At 36.4% G+C, this 19,774-nt stretch overlaps 1 protein-coding gene across 1 annotated transcript in view; it reads right to left on the minus strand.

Moving 5' to 3' along the window:
- FAM117B (family with sequence similarity 117 member B) overlaps positions 1 to 19,774 on the minus strand; it is a 27,902-nt gene continuing 8,128 nt past the window's right edge. Inside the window, exons 3-8 of the mRNA XM_015868191.3 lie at positions 16,334 to 16,426; positions 15,725 to 15,838; positions 10,565 to 10,708; positions 9,257 to 9,479; positions 8,267 to 8,387; positions 1 to 6,115 (exon numbers count right to left, since the gene is read on the minus strand). Of these exons, the coding sequence (XP_015723677.2) occupies positions 5,797 to 6,115; positions 8,267 to 8,387; positions 9,257 to 9,479; positions 10,565 to 10,708; positions 15,725 to 15,838; positions 16,334 to 16,426 (1,014 nt within the window). The 3' untranslated portion in view covers positions 1 to 5,796. The remainder of the gene's footprint in view (positions 6,116 to 8,266; positions 8,388 to 9,256; positions 9,480 to 10,564; positions 10,709 to 15,724; positions 15,839 to 16,333; positions 16,427 to 19,774) is intronic.

The following is a 19,774-nucleotide window of genomic DNA, read 5'->3' on the forward strand; positions in this document are numbered from 1 at the left end:
TGGAAGTGATGACTTTTTATTTTAGGCAAAAAAATAAAATAAAAATTCCCAAAAAAACATTCCACTATTGCAGTTTGTAAAAATTTTTACTGTTTCTAGTGGAAACAGTTCACAATTCAGTACTCAAGATTTAAAACAACATTGTGCAAAATAGTACTGGCATAACTACACATAGCAAAGACTAGTGTAAATCAAGAATTCCATTGAAATGAGTAGAGCTGCTCCAGTTTTACACCAGTGTACATCATTTCAGAATAGGCCCTTTATGCATATCACCTGGAATTCCTCTTGCTTACAAAAACAGCCGTACATGCAACAAGTAACTGATCTGTACAACATACACAAGAAGACCTCCACAAGTTAATCACAGTGTAACAGAGGAAAACACATCAGCCAATTTCATACAAAGACCAATCTAATGGCAGTTTTGGACAGCCCTTAACTGTTACTCTCAAAAATTGCACGTTTCAATAAATGAAAAAATAAAGCCAAGCAATATTCTTCAACTATTACTCTAGTGAAAATTAGGGTAGGTGAGTCCAAAGAAGGTTGTTCTGCTTTTCAGCTTACTAGATTTTCCAAAGAGTTCTATCAGAATAAACCTGTGTAAGAAACTTCCACTGTTTGCAGGCCAAGTCCTCTTCTGCAATTCAGATAGACCTGTCAATGCTACAGAAGTCTCTGTAGTCAAATACAAATCCCAATGAGGAACTTCTAAGCAAAGACCATACCTAAGTACTTACTGATGACATGCAATGAATCAAGGAAAAACTAAGAGGACATCATTTAGAGCTGGAGCATTCAGAAAGACTGCAGTCCTGTTGATAAACGGGACTGGAATTTCACTGAACACTCGTGAAAAGTTAACATTCTTTCCCAGCTTAAGAAGCAACACAACAGAGTCAAAACAATGCATCTAAACCATTCCTTGTATAAATAAAAGTTCAATAGTAAGATCGACTCCCAGTGTTGTTAAACACAGAAATTCAAGAAAATATACAGGTACATCTTGCAATGAATGACCATTTTGTTTTCCTAAATATTCAGGTTAAGGAAAACAATTTTGTATGAATTGTTCAAACATAAATAAATCAGTTCTCCACAGTGCTTTTCACCTCCCGGGTTAAAGGGAAGATGAGCTTTCTATTACCTTTCTAAGAGCTAAACTTTTTGTTTAAATTTGCTTGAGACTAAGTTGCCACAACGTCATTAGGCTCTGCCATTTGATGAAGGGCACTTAAACTACAGAAGCACACAGAAAAAAGCACAGTCCTAACATTCTCAAGTGTTTGGATGCTTCTATATAAAGGTCCTAAAAAGGTCATTTGCAGATTATATTAATGGTACATTAATTTAACGAGAACAAGAATGACAAACAATCTTTGCTTTGAGGATATCTGTATTAAAATCATGTATCAGTTCTGTATGAGCAAAGTTCTGAAAATCTGTCCATAGAAAAAGATAATCTAAAATACCAAATACAGTTTACAGAAGCAGGCCTAGCAGACTGTATGTGCACACAATGAGACAATGGAAATTAAAATATCTAAGAAGTCACTCAGCAGCAATGATCTTTGTAACTACAAGTTAATGGTGTCTATGTAATCTCCTCACTCCCCTTTCAGAGTTTCACGGAGAAGCTGTCAGAAATTCCTCAAGGAAAGTGATTTCACTGGCAGTGAGTTACTGTAAAGACATTTTGGAGATGGGCAAGAGAATAGATCACATTTAAGCAAGAAATTACTGCCATACCAATGGGTTCTTTTAAGCTCCTTAAACAAAAGGAAGGAAGCAGAGGAAAGGTTAATGGATCTGACTTCTCTGCATTCCCCCCCCCCCCCCCATGTTCTTAAGAGTTGAGGGCTCCTTGTTTCAAAAGTTGTCTTAGTAACAATTAACTCTGAGTATCAAGATCAGAAAGTAGCAAGCTTTACATATGGTAGGACTATGAATCTTCAGAGATATTTGCCAGTAGGTTTATGTTAATATCATAAACATTTCCAGATGTTACAGCAATAAAATGATGCAAATACCCATTTTTAGAAGCAATTTTCTTCCCAAAAGGCTCAGACTTCAGTGTTCTTAAAAAAGAACCTTAAGCTCTTGATTTCAGTAAACTGCATCTTAGAACAAACAGAAGAAGATAGCCCTGAGAGTAAACATACTTTTTAAGAGCTGATTTATGTAATGCAATCGCAAATGCATCAAACACTTCCACAGTATGCTATATTTAATTTGCACTCCCTTTTTTCTCTCTCAAGGTATGCACATGTGAGCAAGAATTTCCTCCGAAGGTCTATGTAACTCAATGGATTTCTTTATTATTATTTTTTACTTTTCCATGTACTTAAATTTGTTGCTACATAACGAGAAGCCCTCCTCCTTGTGCCTCAGATTTTTAAAATAAAGAGTCCAACAGTCATAGCTGCCTGCACAGACCTTCATTAAAACAACAACAACCTCCTTGTGAATTATGTGAAATTTACAACTGGAGGAACACTGGTTATAATATATCAAAAGATCAACTGTGAGTGTTACTGAACACTGCTATCAGCCTTCAAAGTTGGGCTAAAAGTGTAAAATATCAGGAAAACAGTATCAAGAGTGTCAATTTGTATGTAAAAATAGACCTTTTGTGTATTTAAGCTACAAAGTAGGTAATCAAGGAACTGACTGGATCTATGCATAGTTAGGTTTTGAAGAATGCCAGAAGAACTTGAAAACTTTCCATATAACTGTGCTTGAGCCATACTTTAACCCCTCATAAAACTGAGCATCTCAACTCTATATATGAGTTTGTTGTTGGATTTTTTTTTGCTTTTTGTTATTTGCTTTAAAGTTACATACACCTTCAAAGCTATTTTAAAATTGATTTAAATACTTTACCTTGCAGCTCTGCTATTGGCACAAGACAGCACATAGGAAGTTTAAGGCTAAGTTTTATGTGCATACTTGTAAAAGCTGGTCTTGGAACAAGAGCTGTTATATTTTCTTAATTCTGAGTCCTTAGTGTGAATTCACATTAAAGTAGAGCTGCCACAGCAATGTATAGTCCTGCACATTAAAAAAAAATAAATAAAATTAAATTGAATGCCATTCTGAATTCAATTTGTTTTGATAAAAAGCAAACTCTTCATACATTTCTATTTGTATTTTTAACAGATTGGCTCAGTAATTTACACAGCACATTGTCCAATAATATACAACATGAGCTACTGAAGAGATGCTTGAGTAATAACATAGGAGAAAAGTTCCATGTTACGAAAGCTCACTGCTATTTGAGAGAATCACTCCGTGATTAAAACAAACATTAGAATACAGTTTTTGTTAAATCAGTTAAGTCTCAAGGCCGTAACAAAGGCTGCTTGTTAACTTTAGCCCTTCAGTTCTTAACCATTTAGTTAAGATCTCCCGATAAAGCACTAAGCAATTTGGCATTGATGGAGAAACTCTACATGCTTCTGCTACAGAAAAAAATAGATTCACAAGAACTTCCTTCACCTGAATGATCCCATCTCTCATGAACCCAGCCATACCAGCTTTAAACAAGCTATCTAAAGCAGCACATACTAGTCTTTGAATTTCACTGGAACTCTTTCAGAAGAAAATGATTAATACTACAAAGGCTCATTAACTAATCATAGCACACAAATTTGGTGCACAAAGTCCTCTCCTCTCCAACAATTTATTCAGTGTAAATCAGAGCTGCCACTCAAAAACAGAGCTTTTTGGTCCCATCTGCATGATCCTATCTATTTTGATGGGAAGAAAAATGGCATATTAAATGATGTTCATTTGCTGATTTAACAGTTGCAGTATTTTCATACTTTGGAACATTTTTCATTTGCTTAACTTTTACATTATGTTTTAAAGAGGGGGTCAACATACACTCTAAATGCAGGACTTGTGTAGGCCGCTGTGATTTACACTAACCTGCTCAGTGAAGCTTATTGCTATCAGACAGTTATTTATGTTGGATTTGGAGGAACAGTAAGCATGCATCAGAACTATGACTATTATCTGCAAAGGTAGGAAGGTTATTCTTTTCTCCTAGTGAAAAATCAGCAACCAAATTCAGCATATTAAGCACTAAGCAAAGTTGGTATATTTACAGTACAATCTTTAGATAGATTTAATTAGGGAGAGATCTGAGACTGCAACTCAGCCAGAGAAGCAATGCATATGCAAGTCAGTAGGAATGATTCATGCTTAACAGACCAATATTCAGACCCACAAAATATCCACAATTATATTAATTTGAAATGACTGAATTTACCTCTGTAAAAGAGGCTAAAAGGCAAACATTTTACAGGATGATATGACATTGGCATTCAAGTCACTGCAGGTTTTTTTGCACATATCTATATTGTATTTACTCAAGTACAGATAACAAACGCTAGGAACACAAGAGAAACCTCACTGAAGTCCCTGAACAGCTTTCATTTGAAATGGCCCCTTCTCTTACAACTTCGGAAGAACCATAAACTGATGAGGACAGAATAAGCATCCAAAAAATGGCGTTTGACACAGCAGCCTAAGTTTGTAGTCAAAAAGGAGAACATGTCTGCTGCAGTAAACTGCTGCGTAACAAATACCACGGCCGACAAATACCATGGCTGACAATCCAACATGTTCAACGTACACGGAAAACACCACTATGACAAAAAGAGAGGAAATCATGCACAGGTATTTCACTATCACATAGCCAGGGTCTATAATACAGTGAAGAGTCACATCAGAGCAGATTTTTGCCAAGAGTGATTAACAATTCATGCCGACTAACTCTGTAAGTAACCAAGCAAACCTGTAAGAGGTAAGTGGCATGTTTTCTGGAATAAGAGGGAACCAGAACATAATGTGTGTTTTCCCCACTCCTGTACAAAAATTCCGTGCACAAATGGAACACTACTGGGACAAGTGCTTTAAAATACAATTCTCCAGCCAGTAAACCATCACTGATAGCAGCTGGGTGAAGGAAGGAATTTTAAGAATGAGACTTACTGGAAGCACAAACTTTTAGTATCAATTAAAAAAAAAATACACTACGTATTAACACTGCTTTCTGGATACTCTACTGTTTTAAAATTCTTAAACACATTAACTTGTCTTACTTAGGGCTGAGGCTGTTCAGAAAGGTCACATAATTTGAGACTGCTTAAATACTTCAGCAATCCTTTGGTCCCAGCAGCTGTAAAACAGCGAAGTAAAATGTATCTTCTCTACTGTAAAAAGAACAACAACAACAAAAATAGTGGTGGGGGAACATAGGGAGGAAATGGTCACCAGAAAAGTGTCTTTTAAACACTACCCACTACACATCAGAAAAGGCAAGTCTTTGTTATAAAATACATGTTTTCATACAAAAGACAACTTGCAAAACCACTTGATTGCCCATCCCCTCAGTAGGTTACAGTGGTAAAATGGGGTCAGCTAGTTGGTCTCGATATTTTTCTTTTAGTGGGAAAGAGTCAAAAAAACACACAGTATCACAATAATTGGTCCTGAAAATGGCAGAGGTTTACAACAGTCTTAGTTTTCACCAGTATTCAATAAAATAAAAAAAAAAAGTGGGCGGTAAACGGAACTGAAGTCTTCATAAGCAGGAAGTGCAATAGAGCATCAGTTGCTGCATCATCCTGGATTTCTCAATGTGGTACCAAACTGTCAAATATACAAACAGTCCAATTATGACAGTGCCGTAAGTTGTTAAAACAATGCAAATAGCGTGATCAGAAAGATCCAGTCAACTGGTTCCAATTTTTCCCCAGTAGTTGCCCAGGTGTCAAGACACTAGATCTATCCTTCAGCTTCCTCAATACGTCCTGATTGCTGGAGTATAGAGGTCTGTGGTATTACTGTACTTGTTCCACGAGAGATCCTGTCTTGATCTGTGTTTGCAGACAAGGAAGCCATAGAAATGGGCTGTAACAAACTGGGTGTCATGCCAGACGAGACAGTCAGGCTGTGTGTAGTGCCCTTCAGCGTAAGATCCTGCGTGGGAAGAAGTGGCTTGAGGATGCTGACAAGGCAGAAAGCAGAGCCACTTTTAGGAATGAAATTCACTTTGTTTTTGTCAGGGCAGTAGAAGGCTGGAATTTCATGCAATGGCTTTGGCCTAGAAATAAAATGCACAGAATTCGTTTTAAAACAACACTGAACAACCAAATTCTGTCAATGGCAGGTACGTGTACTGCTTAATGTATCACCAAAGGCAAGATAGGGTTTAAACAAGAAATATTTCAGCTAGCCAATGTTGTTGACTCCACATTAAATAGTAGTGTTCAACCTCCAGCATGCATTTGATTCAGCTATTTACTATCAGCCATCATCAATTCAACAAGTATTAATTAAGAAAAACTAATGACGAGTCAGAAGAAAATACTTCAGAAACATCGTAATAACTCAGTCCAGCTCTGATGTCATTCCCTGCATAAGACAATGCTGAGTAGAATCTGATTATTCTTATTAACAGCTTGAGGGAAGGAAAGACAGGGGACAGAAGAGCTACGTTATATGTTAGTACCTCACAAAACTAAGAAAGAAACCTTAACAAAGAAAAGGCTACTCAGACTGCTTTCTAGAATGGATTTATAAACCATACAGTTTAGTTTCCAAAATGCACAGCGCTTTCAGTTCTGAGTAGCTGCACTATGAAACCTGAAGGTTCAGAATCTTATGAAGCATTCACTTCAGTTTTAACACAAATATAAACGGAATATTTGATGTCAGGATTATAATTGTACTCATTAATGGTCAATGGTCTGTAGCTTCTCACTTGATTATTTGCAAATAAGGATTTCTATGCATATTTATTCCTTCCCTGGAAAGGCTTTTCTGTTGTTGTTGTTTAATTAAGAAAAGAGTTGGAAACTGTAGGAAAAAACAGCAGCCAATAACCAAATCAGTTAAAAAAAAAAAAGAAAAAGAATATTAAGAATCAACCTTTACATTTTGTCCACCGATTTTCTTTATGATGTGCATAAAAGTCAATCTGAGAGAAAACACATTCTGTCCAGCCAGTTAGTGACAATCAGCAGCAACTTCACCTGCCAAGCCTGCTTGGGTATGGATTTGGCAGCACTGAAAGGAGACTCAAATGCAGCTGGTGGGCAAGCACTGATGTGTGAACAAGTTCTGAGCTGCTTACTGGGGCACAGCTCACGGTCTCTTTTTATAAAGAAGAAATGGGTTCTAATGTGAACCCTACAGCAATGCAAGTAACAAATTCTCAGCCAGTGTCTGAAGTGGGCTCAGAGCAGGACCTCAAACACAAAGGTCCAGCACCATTATTTAAAGGACAGTCTTGGTAAAGGTGTAGAGACTGTGGAAACAACACCACGGTATCGCAGCACCTGATCAACTTTATAAATTCGATGGAAAAGGGTAAGATGCAGAGGAGAGATGGCATTACCCTGCCAAGAATCTAGCATACATATTAGTAGTCTGAGGATGCAGAATAAATGGGCCCATTTCTAACGCATGCTCAAGTTACACAGGCACAGCCTAAGGCCCAGTTTGAACAACAATGGTTTATGATACGATGGAAGCATCTTCCTAGGGAGTAGTATTGAGATTTCAGGAGGAAATCACATAATTTAGGTCTACCTCAACCTGGTTTTCACCATGAAGGAAACCATGAGGACTTGCCTCAACTAATAAGACATCCTTGGGCTTTGGACAGTTGAGTGTAAAAACAGACACTTCTTTTTGCAAGAGTTTCCTTAGGTTCAGTGAAGTGCCACTGATCCACTTCTAACAACCTGTAATGTAACCTAGTCAATGCATCTGCATTAACAGCTTCTTAGTAATTCTCTCTGTGAATGATTATTTGAGTTTTTCCTCCACTAATTGCCAAGTAAGAGTCTTCTCAAGCTGTGCTGGTTTTGCCATAAAAAGGTGGTTGGAATAAAGCTCACCCTTAAGTTTCCAAAGATCTAGTGTGCAAGTAATTTTTTCAGAGAAACTATGAAAACTAAGAATGGATGAGTCAACACAGCAGAGTCCTAAGCCAACACCTTGTAAGGTTATCTATGAACAACTCCCTCCACCCCATCAGCCCATATGCCAAAATTTTGATTATAACACACAGTCTTGGTGACATAATACACACACATATACCAGTACACAGTCACACAAAACAGAGACCACGTTATTAGCATCATTTTAGTAAATGGGTTAATAATTTTCATCTGATATGAAAAGCAATAAGCAAATGAGTAACTCTAAACATTAACCATTATTTATTATGTAGTATAGATCAACTTACAAGCTTTCCTCAAAGACTTTCACTTTCTCACAGCCCTCTGGTGGTTCCCGTTTGAACATGTAGCTGTTGTTGGGTTTTGGTGAGGTAGCGTATTTTGGCAAGGGGGAATTATTCCCATTCTCTGCAGGAACAGAGTAACCGATCATTTAAACACATCAAACTCAAAAAAAATAATAATAAATCACTGTAAAAGCTATAATCACTATCCAAAAACATCCCTTAAATTGAATAAAATCACTTTGTTGTCAATGTTATGAAATTAAGAAAAATGTTCATTCACTTGCATATCTTCATTCACAAATAAGCTTTCTTGTATCAATCCTTTTCCTCCTTCCCTTTTCCTTACATCTTACGCAGATTACTCTAACTGCTCGTTCCTGGACATTTTCAGTTTGTAACTGCCGATCTGAGTCTACTGCCCTGTTCTGTCATTGTCTAGCCAAAAGAATTGAGCAGAGTCATACACCTTAAAAAACAAAGAAAAGAAACAAACAAAAAAAGCCCACAGAATATGTTTCTGTTGCTTTACCTCATTGCTTCTACTAAAAATAAACAAATAATCAAACTTTTAGAGGTCCGTGCATGAAAAGTTGGACAGTGCTCATTCTGTCTTAGATCATCAAAATAACCTGACAAAACCACCAGGACTAATCTATTTTGCTGTTCCACTCATCACTGTACATTCGTGCATTCTTGCTTAAAGTACTTGAAGAATAACTTATATATATAAAAATTATTATAAAAATAAATAAAAATTATTAAACCATGACAGGGAAGCACAGTGCTCAGCTATCTATCCAGAATCAATTCTGGAACACCAGGTGTGTGCACACTGTTTAAAGCAATTTGGAACAATTAGATCATTTACAAAGAACAAGTCCAACCATTTCTCCATGCATGTGGGAAATAAAAGTATTTGTTACTACACATTCACCTACATAGTGACAAGTTCAGATTTAGCACTGTTGAACACTTAAAGTTACACAGTACCTTTATCCCTGGAATCAACAACGTCTTCTGTTGAACAAGGACTTTCCTCGCTGCTCTCATTACAGATGGAAAGAAATGAGGTTGGAGATACTGACTGGGAACGGCTGCTGTTGTTACTGCCCCTCTCTGCTCCACCAGGCGTTTGGGTATCGATGCTGCGAGTACTACTGCTGCGCTGAATCAATGGAGGTGGTGCACGGTGCCCATCTGGAATATCTTGAGGCTGTTAAAAATAAAGGGCATTACATGGCGGCCCTCATCTACTTAGCAATTTTGTTAAATTCACTGCGTTACATGTTTTTCTTCCCGTTTCATTAAACTGTATTTCTTTTCATTACATAAGACTCCAAGTAAGGATAAAACAAATCAGGTTTTGAAACTAAGCACAATAGTTCTCAAGGCTTCACAGAGTCAAAGAAATCTTGAGGCTGGATGGGACTTCTTGAAACTAGTCTAAATGTCCTGTCCAAGCAGAGGCAGCTAGAACAGGCTGCTCTGGATTGCATCCAGTCAGATTTTGAGTGTCTCCACAGACATTAAGTCCACAACCTCTACTGGGCAACCTGTTCCAGATCAGAGCACCTCCATGCTGAAAAACACTATTATTTTCTTGTGTTCAAATTAAATTTCATGTATTTTAATATGCGCCCACTGCCTCCTGTCCCGTTAGTGGGAACTACTAAGAAGAGTTTTGGTCCCTCTTCATCCATTCCTTCCCATCTGATAACTATATATAGTTTATATAAACATATAAACTATATAAATATAGTTTAACTATATTTATACTGCTTCCAAATCTTCTCCAGGCTCAACAGTCTCACTTGTCTCAACCTCTCTTCATACAAAATATTGTTCAAGTCCTGTAATTGTATACATAGCACTTATTTCTTGTACTTTATTTTAATATTAGCTTTATCTGTTAAAAAAATAACAAAACAAAAAACCTAAAAATAAAATAAAAAAATTACTGAGTTTTGCTTCAGCTGGGATGGAAACCCTTCTTTAGTGCTGGCAAAGGGAAGAAAAAGTTACTACTAAATCTCTAAAAACAGACATTTAATCTGTTTATCTCCTTATCTGAAGTTTCTTATTTTACTGGAAACAACTACATCACAGCCAGCACAAAAGAAAAATGTTCAGAATCGAGCTTTAACACTATTTTTTGCTTTACATGAGACATTTCAAATGCATTTATTGGAAAAGCAAAAATGCAGGCAATTTTAAATAAAAAAAAAATGGTGCAAAACAAAGCTTCTAACTTCAAAGTAAAAATAACAATAGAGAGCAATCTTGGTGGCAGATACATACAACAAGCTGTTCTTCTTTGTCTCCAGTCTCCTTAATTATTATCTCAATTTCTTGATTTAGTCCTTCTACGCTGTTTCGGAATCGCGATCCTGTTGATTTGGTAATAGGTATCACAGGAACAAGAGCACTCTTCGGGACTGGAGCCTAAACAGCAAGACAGAGTAACACAGATTTACTTAAGACATTTACTTCTATTCAGAAGCGAAACTTCAAATAGAATGCATTCATTCCTTTGTACCAAGAACTTAAAATAAAACTACACTGCTGGTGTAAAAATGCACAGTTTAAATGAAGACACAGGCATCCTACTTTTTGTTCTCATTTCTAGCAGAAAAAGCTTTTAACTGTGTAGTCTCAAAACTTCTTTCGATACAGTCTGCCTGCAGCTCTAAGTAGCTTTGCAAGTGAAAATCAAGCAGTGAATGTTGACACATAAATAATTTTGAAGCCTTTAAAATATATTTTCAGCCCTTTTGATCTGAGCTGTAACATAATTTCACTTCCCCCCTCTGGATCTATTACTTGTAATTTCATTAAAACTATGTTTTAATCAAAGTCTGCTGTCACACACAGTACCATGACAAATGCAGGAGGAAAAGTTATTCTCAAGTACAAGATTTGACTGAACAAGAAATGAAAATCTGAAATAACCACTTAGTCTCCTTTTTAGTTCAGACCCATCAGTTCTCGAAGAGAAAGTACATTCCTAGATTTCTCAAAACAGTGATCAAACAGAGGGAAAATTCCTAGCATGCAGTACTGTGCCTACTAATGAAAAACTACTGTAATGTTGTTTTTAAATTTGAATTACTTTACTGTGTGTTATCTACCTCATTTACATGCAGAAGTATGGAACACCATTTTAATGTGTTATGCACAGCATGTGTTACTGTTTCAATAACGGATATTGATTGAGTTGTTGTAAAAGTATATATTATAAACCAACCAAAATGGAGTTCTGTGCAATTCAATACATTTGAAAGTACTGTTGGCTTTTACAGTACAAAGTTTAAAAGCCTTTTGATGCTAATAGAGACTTATTACAATGTAAGCTTTTTTGTTTGTTTGTTTTTATATATGCTAGACCAATTTACTGCAAACACTTATATTCAGGAAATTCTCATGACTCATAGTTGAAGCCAACAGAATCTCTACATCATTAGAGCAGCCAAACTTGGAAAGACTTTGAAAAGCGTTGACTCGAGAAAACAGAAACCACTGGATATGAGCACAAAAAAATTCCAAACCATGCTAGTTATGTTCCAAACAAAGGCTTGGATCAACTGTCAGGCAAACCGATACAGGTTAATATATATTCATAATGCAGGTAAATCAGCACAAGTTGAGGCACTAATAAACACTGATTATGCAACCATTTATTTCATTTATACATTCCTATGAGAAATTGATCTCAAGAAGTAGAAAGCCAAACACCTTCATCACTTAATCACAATCATCTACCATAGAAAATCCTACAGCCACAGCACTGTATGAAGAGCTCAACTTTAAAAGCACTACTTGTCCAAAAATACCTTATTACAGTTTGATACACCATATCTCACTTGCAAAAGAAATAATAATCTGTACACGACCAAAGGTGACTTGCAAACCTGGAAGGTGGAAGCAGAAGGAGGCATTGTTACAGGACTGAAACAAGCAGCCTCAGAACAGGAACCTATATCATAGAACCACTGCCTTCAACAAGTGTCTGCTTAGAGCCAGCCTGAGACATGCAGCTAGAGAATCACATCCCACTCTAAAAGTGTAACATTCTACCTGCATAAGGGTAAAGTAAACAGAAGATCCACTTCAAACTACGTGCAATTGATCTCAACATATTGGTACTACTGCAAGGAAATACACTTCCCAGAAATGTGAAGGGAAGGGCTTATCATCATCAAGTAACTGCATAACTTCAGCCAGGAGCACCAAGAAAACCGGTATTATTTTGAAAGACCGTATCAATTTATTCTATCTAGCATCACCTCCATATTAGTTTCTGTATTACATTAACAATGAGAATAAAGGACAATTTGGATCTTTTTTTTTTTTTTTTTTTTTTTTTTTTTTTTTTTGGTAGTAGATTTACTATTATGTAGTTAATTGAAAATCCAGCATCCTCAGAAGCATACTGAGATCACCTGAGGATGCAACAGTTCTGCAAACACCACACCCTGTAAAAAGAGTCAGTATGAAAAATGGTTGGCATTAAAGAAAAAGAACAAAAGAACAACTACATACCACAAGAAAAAACCAAAACACATTCAATTGTTTTTGGAAAAAGAACCCACAAGAAAACAACAAAGCTAGTGAACTCTTAAGTTTGCTGCCAATTATTTCCTTATTCTGAGTAGAGGGATATAAATAGTTAACAAGCTTACTCCATAAAGATGGTATGAAAGAAACTGTGAGATTAAGTGATCACTAATAGGGAGAAGAGATGAAATAAAGTGACTACAACTACTGCTTTTAGTCTTAACTTGGAGAGTTATCTCCAGCAGGACACAGAGTTCATGTTGTCTCTGAAGAGAGACTACCAAAGAGTACTGTTTCTCATTTATATCAGGAATTCCATAGGTTGAGCTCAGAAATCTTTATACAGCCCCAAAGGATCAACAACTGCAATCTTCCTTCAAGCTGGAAATGTAAAACCTAAATATCCTAATAATTAATAACTCACTTCAAGTGCTTCTATGTAATCCTTTCCACAAAAGCTAAAGGAAACAAGCTGCTGCCAGAAATTCCAGTTCAGTAGTTCCCTAGAAAAGGATCAGAAAGCCGACAAACTTTAACCTTGAAGCCTGCAGTTACAGATTTTTCACCCTGACTTATAGAGTGCCTCTAAATGCCATTAATGCAACCCTTAGCTCAGCCTTTCTGAAGCCCTCTGTAAATTCCACCCTTTTCAAGTGGCTCACAACAGCTGGCACAAAATTTACCAAAGGAAACAATGGTTTGCTCTGTAACACAATGCTGGAAAAGCTGCAATATCTCAGTTTATATTTTATAGTCTATTTCACGAGGCCAAAAACTAATTATCCATTTTGCAATATTTTATTTACATATTTTAAATGTTGGTAGAATGCAAAAAGCCTCTCCATGCAGAAGAGAGAATTTAATGAAGCGTCATTATGATGCCAAAAGATTTTGTACAGAGAAATTTTATTTTGTATTTTCTCAAAGTAGAAGCATCACTGCTCATTTTCAATATTAAAACAGCATAAAATACACATACTAAAGTAATAATAGCTTAGCAATCTGAAGTTTATGGATTTGTGAACTACCAAGAGAAATCCTTCAGATCACACGTTAATTCTACGTTGCAGTGATATGCCTACAGGAGTGTCTCTTAGTTTTAATTTTGCTACTGTTGTTAATAGAAGTGAAACATTTTAACAAGTGTAAAACTAGAATCCAAAGAAATTTCACAGATTTTGATAAAATACCCAAATCAAGTACCGTGACCTGCTGGTATTCCGTATTATATACACACATATATCTAACACACGTGCACGTATATGCTACACACACATCCACACTTTAAAGCCTCTCAGCAATTATAGTGAACTTCCTCAGAAACTCCTAGCTGGGAATTGGCTCATTTCTTCATCTTCTTCCATCACTTTGTAATATTCTGGCTTGAGTCACTGTAATCCCTAACTTTAGCAACATGTTCTACCGTATCCACACTTAAGCAAACTGGATCTAAATGTAGGAATTTGTACTAAACAGCTTATTTCAAATTCAAACTGTTCTCCTTTCTAATTTACAGGTTAACAGTTTGCTACATCAGAGAGGAGGAGTTTCTGTATAGTTTCTGTATGGAAATTTAAAGTAATTGAAGAAAGTTCTTCAAACATGTCAAAAATATAACTCCAGTAGAAAAAAAATTATCCTAAATAAAATACTTCCTAGTAGCACAGAATTTGACCTAATAACAAACTGAATTCAAGGTGCACTCATATCCTGAAAATTCATTAATATCTTTTAAATGAAAAACAGCAGAAATAATGTAAAGTCTCAGAAATAAAGCATTATCGATTTTTATACAAAATAGGAATTGAGAACAGCACTAGAAATTCAAAAAACTGTTCTTTCTTATTTCCAGTACTGGAGCATCACAAGTTCTCCCAGGTACCCAATTCCTAATCACAAACAAACCTGGATACTCAAGACTGTATATGTGCTTCTCCCTTCTCATTTCATCTTTTATTAGAATGGGTGAGTACTTGTACTTGAACAGATGCTGCAACTGTTTCCTTCCCAGCCCTGAACTATTTCTGGAAGGATGGAAGGACAGAAGTTGCATCTTAAACAAACATTAAGGAGATATCAGCGTGGAAAAATTATCAAACTCTCCTACTGATTTTTTTCCTTCTGTAAAGAATGGTTTGTTTGTGTAAGGGCATGCATTTCCACCCCCTCCCACCTTCCCACTCCACTGGAAATATTACCTCCCTGTGAATATGATCTCAATCACAACCTCAACATAAAACTACAACTGCATATTGAACACGTGGTATGGTATAACCATCTCAATTTTTGAAATGATTACTACTTTAAGTACAAAGCATAATGAACTGCAGAAAGCAAGTCTTACAAAGGCTGAATGCATCCATTAGGAGCATAAACACTTAATAGAGTACATTCTAGAAGTTTTACAGTCACTTGTCAGGCCAGTTCTCTAAACCTGTTCATTACAGGATTAAACAAGTGCAACAGTCGAGACAAAACGTCATCAGCATTAACTACAACCTTCAGCCAATATCATTTTACTGCCAATTTGCTCCATGCTATATTTATTCCACATGCACATTCATAATTATTACAGCAACTCTTAATTTATTTTTATTTTTTAAATATCCTTGGTTTCAGATTAAACTTACCTGTCCATTCTTTTTTGGAGGCTGTAGAGTACACAGTGTCCTTTAAGGAAAGATCTAACTACCTGAAATTCACAGACTGAGCCCAGAGCTAGCCAAGCCAGATAACAAAAACATCTGGGACCCCTTCTGCTCCATGCATTCAGATGAAACTGTTCTGTTTAATAGAATTCACCTATAGGTACAACATATTTAAAAAACACACGGTATTTCTAAGTTCACTTTAAGCTAAAATAGCAGTACATACCCAATATATACAAAGAGAGAGCAGGCTTACCTGGCTATGGTTAATGGCTGCATGGTTACCATGAAAAGGAGAGTGCCTTTCTTTATCTCGATGATGCCTACTGCTATGTTTGCTTCTCTGCAACTGTTGACGCAATTTTGCAATCTAATTTAGAAAAAAATCACATTAGATTTCACCAGATATATTCCACTACACAGAGTTTAATTTATTCTAACACCTAGGTAAGATTTTTTACTACTACAACTTTCATAATTATTGGTAGCACAAAATTAGGCTCAGGTTCTTAACAAAACTAACATGTTATTTACTATTTCAACTCAATCCCACAACATGGCCCAGGAGATTTAATGAAAGCACTTGAAATATATAAAGCAGTTACACCACTGCTGGATTTCTTCATCCGACAAAGAATGTTACCTGAAGATAATAGGCTTCCTCTCTTCAGCTTAAATGTTTTAATGGTCCTACAATTCTACTAGAAATCAGTATCACATGAATAGATAAAATTTACTTTCTATCAAGCTCAACGATTCCATAATACAGCAGTGCAATATTCACACCTTCCTGAAAAATTAAGTTAACAGTGCATGCCAGCAACAAACTTAATCCAAATGTATCTCAAACAATAGCACTCCTGACCTCCTTGAGTTGTTCTGTGCTGCCCCATGATGCTGAACGTTTGTGGGAGCTTCTCTTCTTTTCCAAATATTCTTCAGCCCAGGCACTTTCAGTCTGCGGCAAGAAGATTACAAGATCATTTTTGTATGTTTATGTACATAACTGCTATTTGCTGGAAGAATATACGTAGAAAAGTTATGAGAGAACAGTTGTTAAAATTTGCAAGGTTTCAAGCTGTGGGAAAAAATCTGTCACTGACTGGAAGCCTTTATGATAAGTACAACACGAACATGCGGAGTGAAACTATTTACAAGCTCTCAGGCCTGCTCCAGTGCAGGAATATATGCTAGTTTCCTTCCTACTTTACTGAAAATTGCTAAGGTGGTATTAACAGCCAGAAGTACCACAAGCTGTGATAAAGCTCTGAAGGACCAGTAGCAATCAGTGCAACATGTGGGTGTTATTTCCCACACAGATGCTGACCTTGTTACTTCTGATGCATCAGCAAGATTAGTTTAAAAGTTGGGAAAGCCCACACCAGTATATCTTCAAAATCATTTTCCAGATAAGAAGACTGAGAAAAAGGCAGGCACCTTTATTGAGCACCAGTACAGTGACTGCAAAGAAGGGAATTCATTACTACCTCAAAGACCTTCAGGTTCATAGTTGTCTCATGTCAAACAGAAACCAACCAACTTAATACCGAACTACTTTCACTAAATCAACAAAGCCATCTACATTTAATAAAGAAAGATGCAAACATACAGCAGTGAAAAGCCTTAACATCATCCACAACAGTTGCTTTTGTTTGAGATGAACAGCTTGCAAGCTAACCTTACCCCGTCTATTCTGAGAACACAAACTTGCAAGGGCTTTGAAGCCGTAGTACTAATCCCTAATTTGCAGGGAAAACAGAGATCTAACTCCAAACACACAGGTTACGATACCCATCAATTCAGTTATGGTATGAGTGTCACATACATTAAACCCCCACCATCCGTAATTTTTCATCTTCACCATTCCACCTCAAAAACTAACCAGGCTGAATCTGAATAACGAAGTTAGTACAGCTGCTTGGAAATTCCTACTTCACAGCAAAGTTAGACACCATGTTTTTAAGAAATCCCTCATCTCCACCATAAGATCATCCTTTCAGTCTTTTATATTCCACAAACACTTTCAAACTTCAGAAACTAAACGATTAAAATAGAACCACTGATAAACCCCATTTATGAACTCATCATGCTAGCCACAGTCCCCATCTAACCAATTCCCAAATGTAAATCTGGAGTGTCAGCCTATCCTCTAGCTCCCGGGACAATTAGTTCTGGCCAACTCAGTGTAACTATTACCCTTGTCTACTGGAATCTTACTAACATTCTAATCAGTCTTTGCATTTAGTTTACATTGGATACTTTGGCTTAAGATTCAATGCACTTCATATGTTAATGTCTGACTCATTTTAAAGTGCTAAAGGTCTCTTTCCTGCTCATCTTCAAAACCTGGTTAGGAATATTTTTAGAGCAAAAGTAGAAATAAAAATTGAATGGTTTCCAATTAACTAATAAGATAGAAATATAGTATTATTTTAGTAGATCTCCTACATCTTCCCTGTACTTTGTTTATAATACATATTTCCAAGAAACTTTGGCAAATAGACACAGAGGGAGATCTCTGGTTCTCTAAGCTATTGCTGGTTAGTTATTATTCCCAACATCCTTCTGCCCATTCCAGAATTAGGGAAAGAAATAAGCTTACAGTTTTTCTTTATATTACTATTATTATTATTAACAAATACCAGAACACTTAATATGGTTGTCTTAATTCCAACAACAGAGTTTCAGTTTCCAAGTACTTTTTTCAAGAAATCAAAAAATCCAGAACAATTATCTCACATTAAGCTCTATTTTGATATAGCTTTAATTCAAACAATTACAGGCAAAGCCAAACTGGTCTGATTTAAAGGAAAAGACACAGAAGTAAGAAATACCTGTTATAGCAGTATTTAAAACAATACCCACATCTACACATCCTAACCAGAACCTATGATGCTCAATAATCTTATATACATCAGCCAGTAACATTCTACACATAATTCATAATTTGGCTTTTATAGATGGGTTTCACCAAAATAGTTGAAAACGGTGCAGGCTGCTATGTAGACAGTGTCTCTACTTCATCTCTCACATGTTTTGCCAGCTATGACCTACAGGCATCTAGAAAGGTCTTCAAGTCCAAAGTATGTTGCTAATTGCTGCCTCCTCCCAGTCTGCTTCCTGAATGACTTTACTTTCAATGCCATAAACCTGCAGAATCAAGATCCCTCACTTACACAAGCTGAAAACTTTTTATATTGGTCGATCCAATTCATACTCCCTGAAGTTTTGCAGTCTAAACACATTAATCTCAGTGACAATGCTGCTGAAAGACAGTTCCACAAGCAGCATAGTCATATTGTACACATAGAAGTAAGCTATAACTATCAGTTTTTCCCAGATGTGACATTCCTCTTTTGATCAGAACATGAAGGTACTTGCAGTCACTCCTTCACACACAATCTGAAACATAAGAGTTTTGAACTAAGTGTACTGTTTTAAACAGCCATTTAACAGCCATTTCCAAATGCTTGTACACAGGTATATAATTGGGTGCATGCATCCATCTCCTACACACTGACAACACCGCCTGTGTTACCATGACTCAGACAGTGATGCTAGTCAGAGTTGTAAGTCACGCCTAAAAAAGCCACATCAGACACATGCTGACCCTAAGAAGAAGTTGAAATGAGGAAGACATCAGACTTCCTACACACTGGACCCAAGGACATGTTGTAAGTGACACTTCATCCTAACATCACACCTTCAGAGACACAAAATAATACCACCTAACTTAAATGGTTGCTTTCAAGTGCACTAGGAAAGACTGAAATCCAAAAAGTCTCAGTGCCACACCAACAAAAGGTTTGGACACACAGCTGTATGCCCACATCCCAAACTTTTCTCCTTGTTTGCTACAATTTCAAGAAGAAATGCAAACAGGCCATTATTTCCTTCAGCAGTACACTAACATCAGTCACCATTAAATACAATGGTCACAAGGAAATACACAATTGTATTTCCTTTTACACATAAAAACCCAATCGCAAGATCAGGTGTGGCAGAATTAGAAGGAGAAAAAAAAAAAGTATCTAATCTAGCCAAAAAATATACATACCATGAAAAACCAGCCACAGCTAAAATTAAAATGAAATTAAGCAAAACCAAATGAACTGAATATTGCAAGTACTTTGGCAGTAGCACAGAAATAATTACTTTGAAAAAAGCATTGTCCTAAGAAATCGAGTGTGAAAATAAATAGTTGAGACACCACACAGGTTTGGTTCTGCTGTTTGATGATGTCTTTTAAAAGAGAGGCATAAATAGCAATTTCTTATATATATCATATGCCGTCCTTTATCCTCCC

This window comes from Coturnix japonica, chromosome 7 (genome assembly GCF_054131305.1).
Source record: "Coturnix japonica strain WE chromosome 7, WE-NBRP24, whole genome shotgun sequence".
NCBI lineage: Eukaryota > Metazoa > Chordata > Aves > Galliformes > Phasianidae > Coturnix > Coturnix japonica.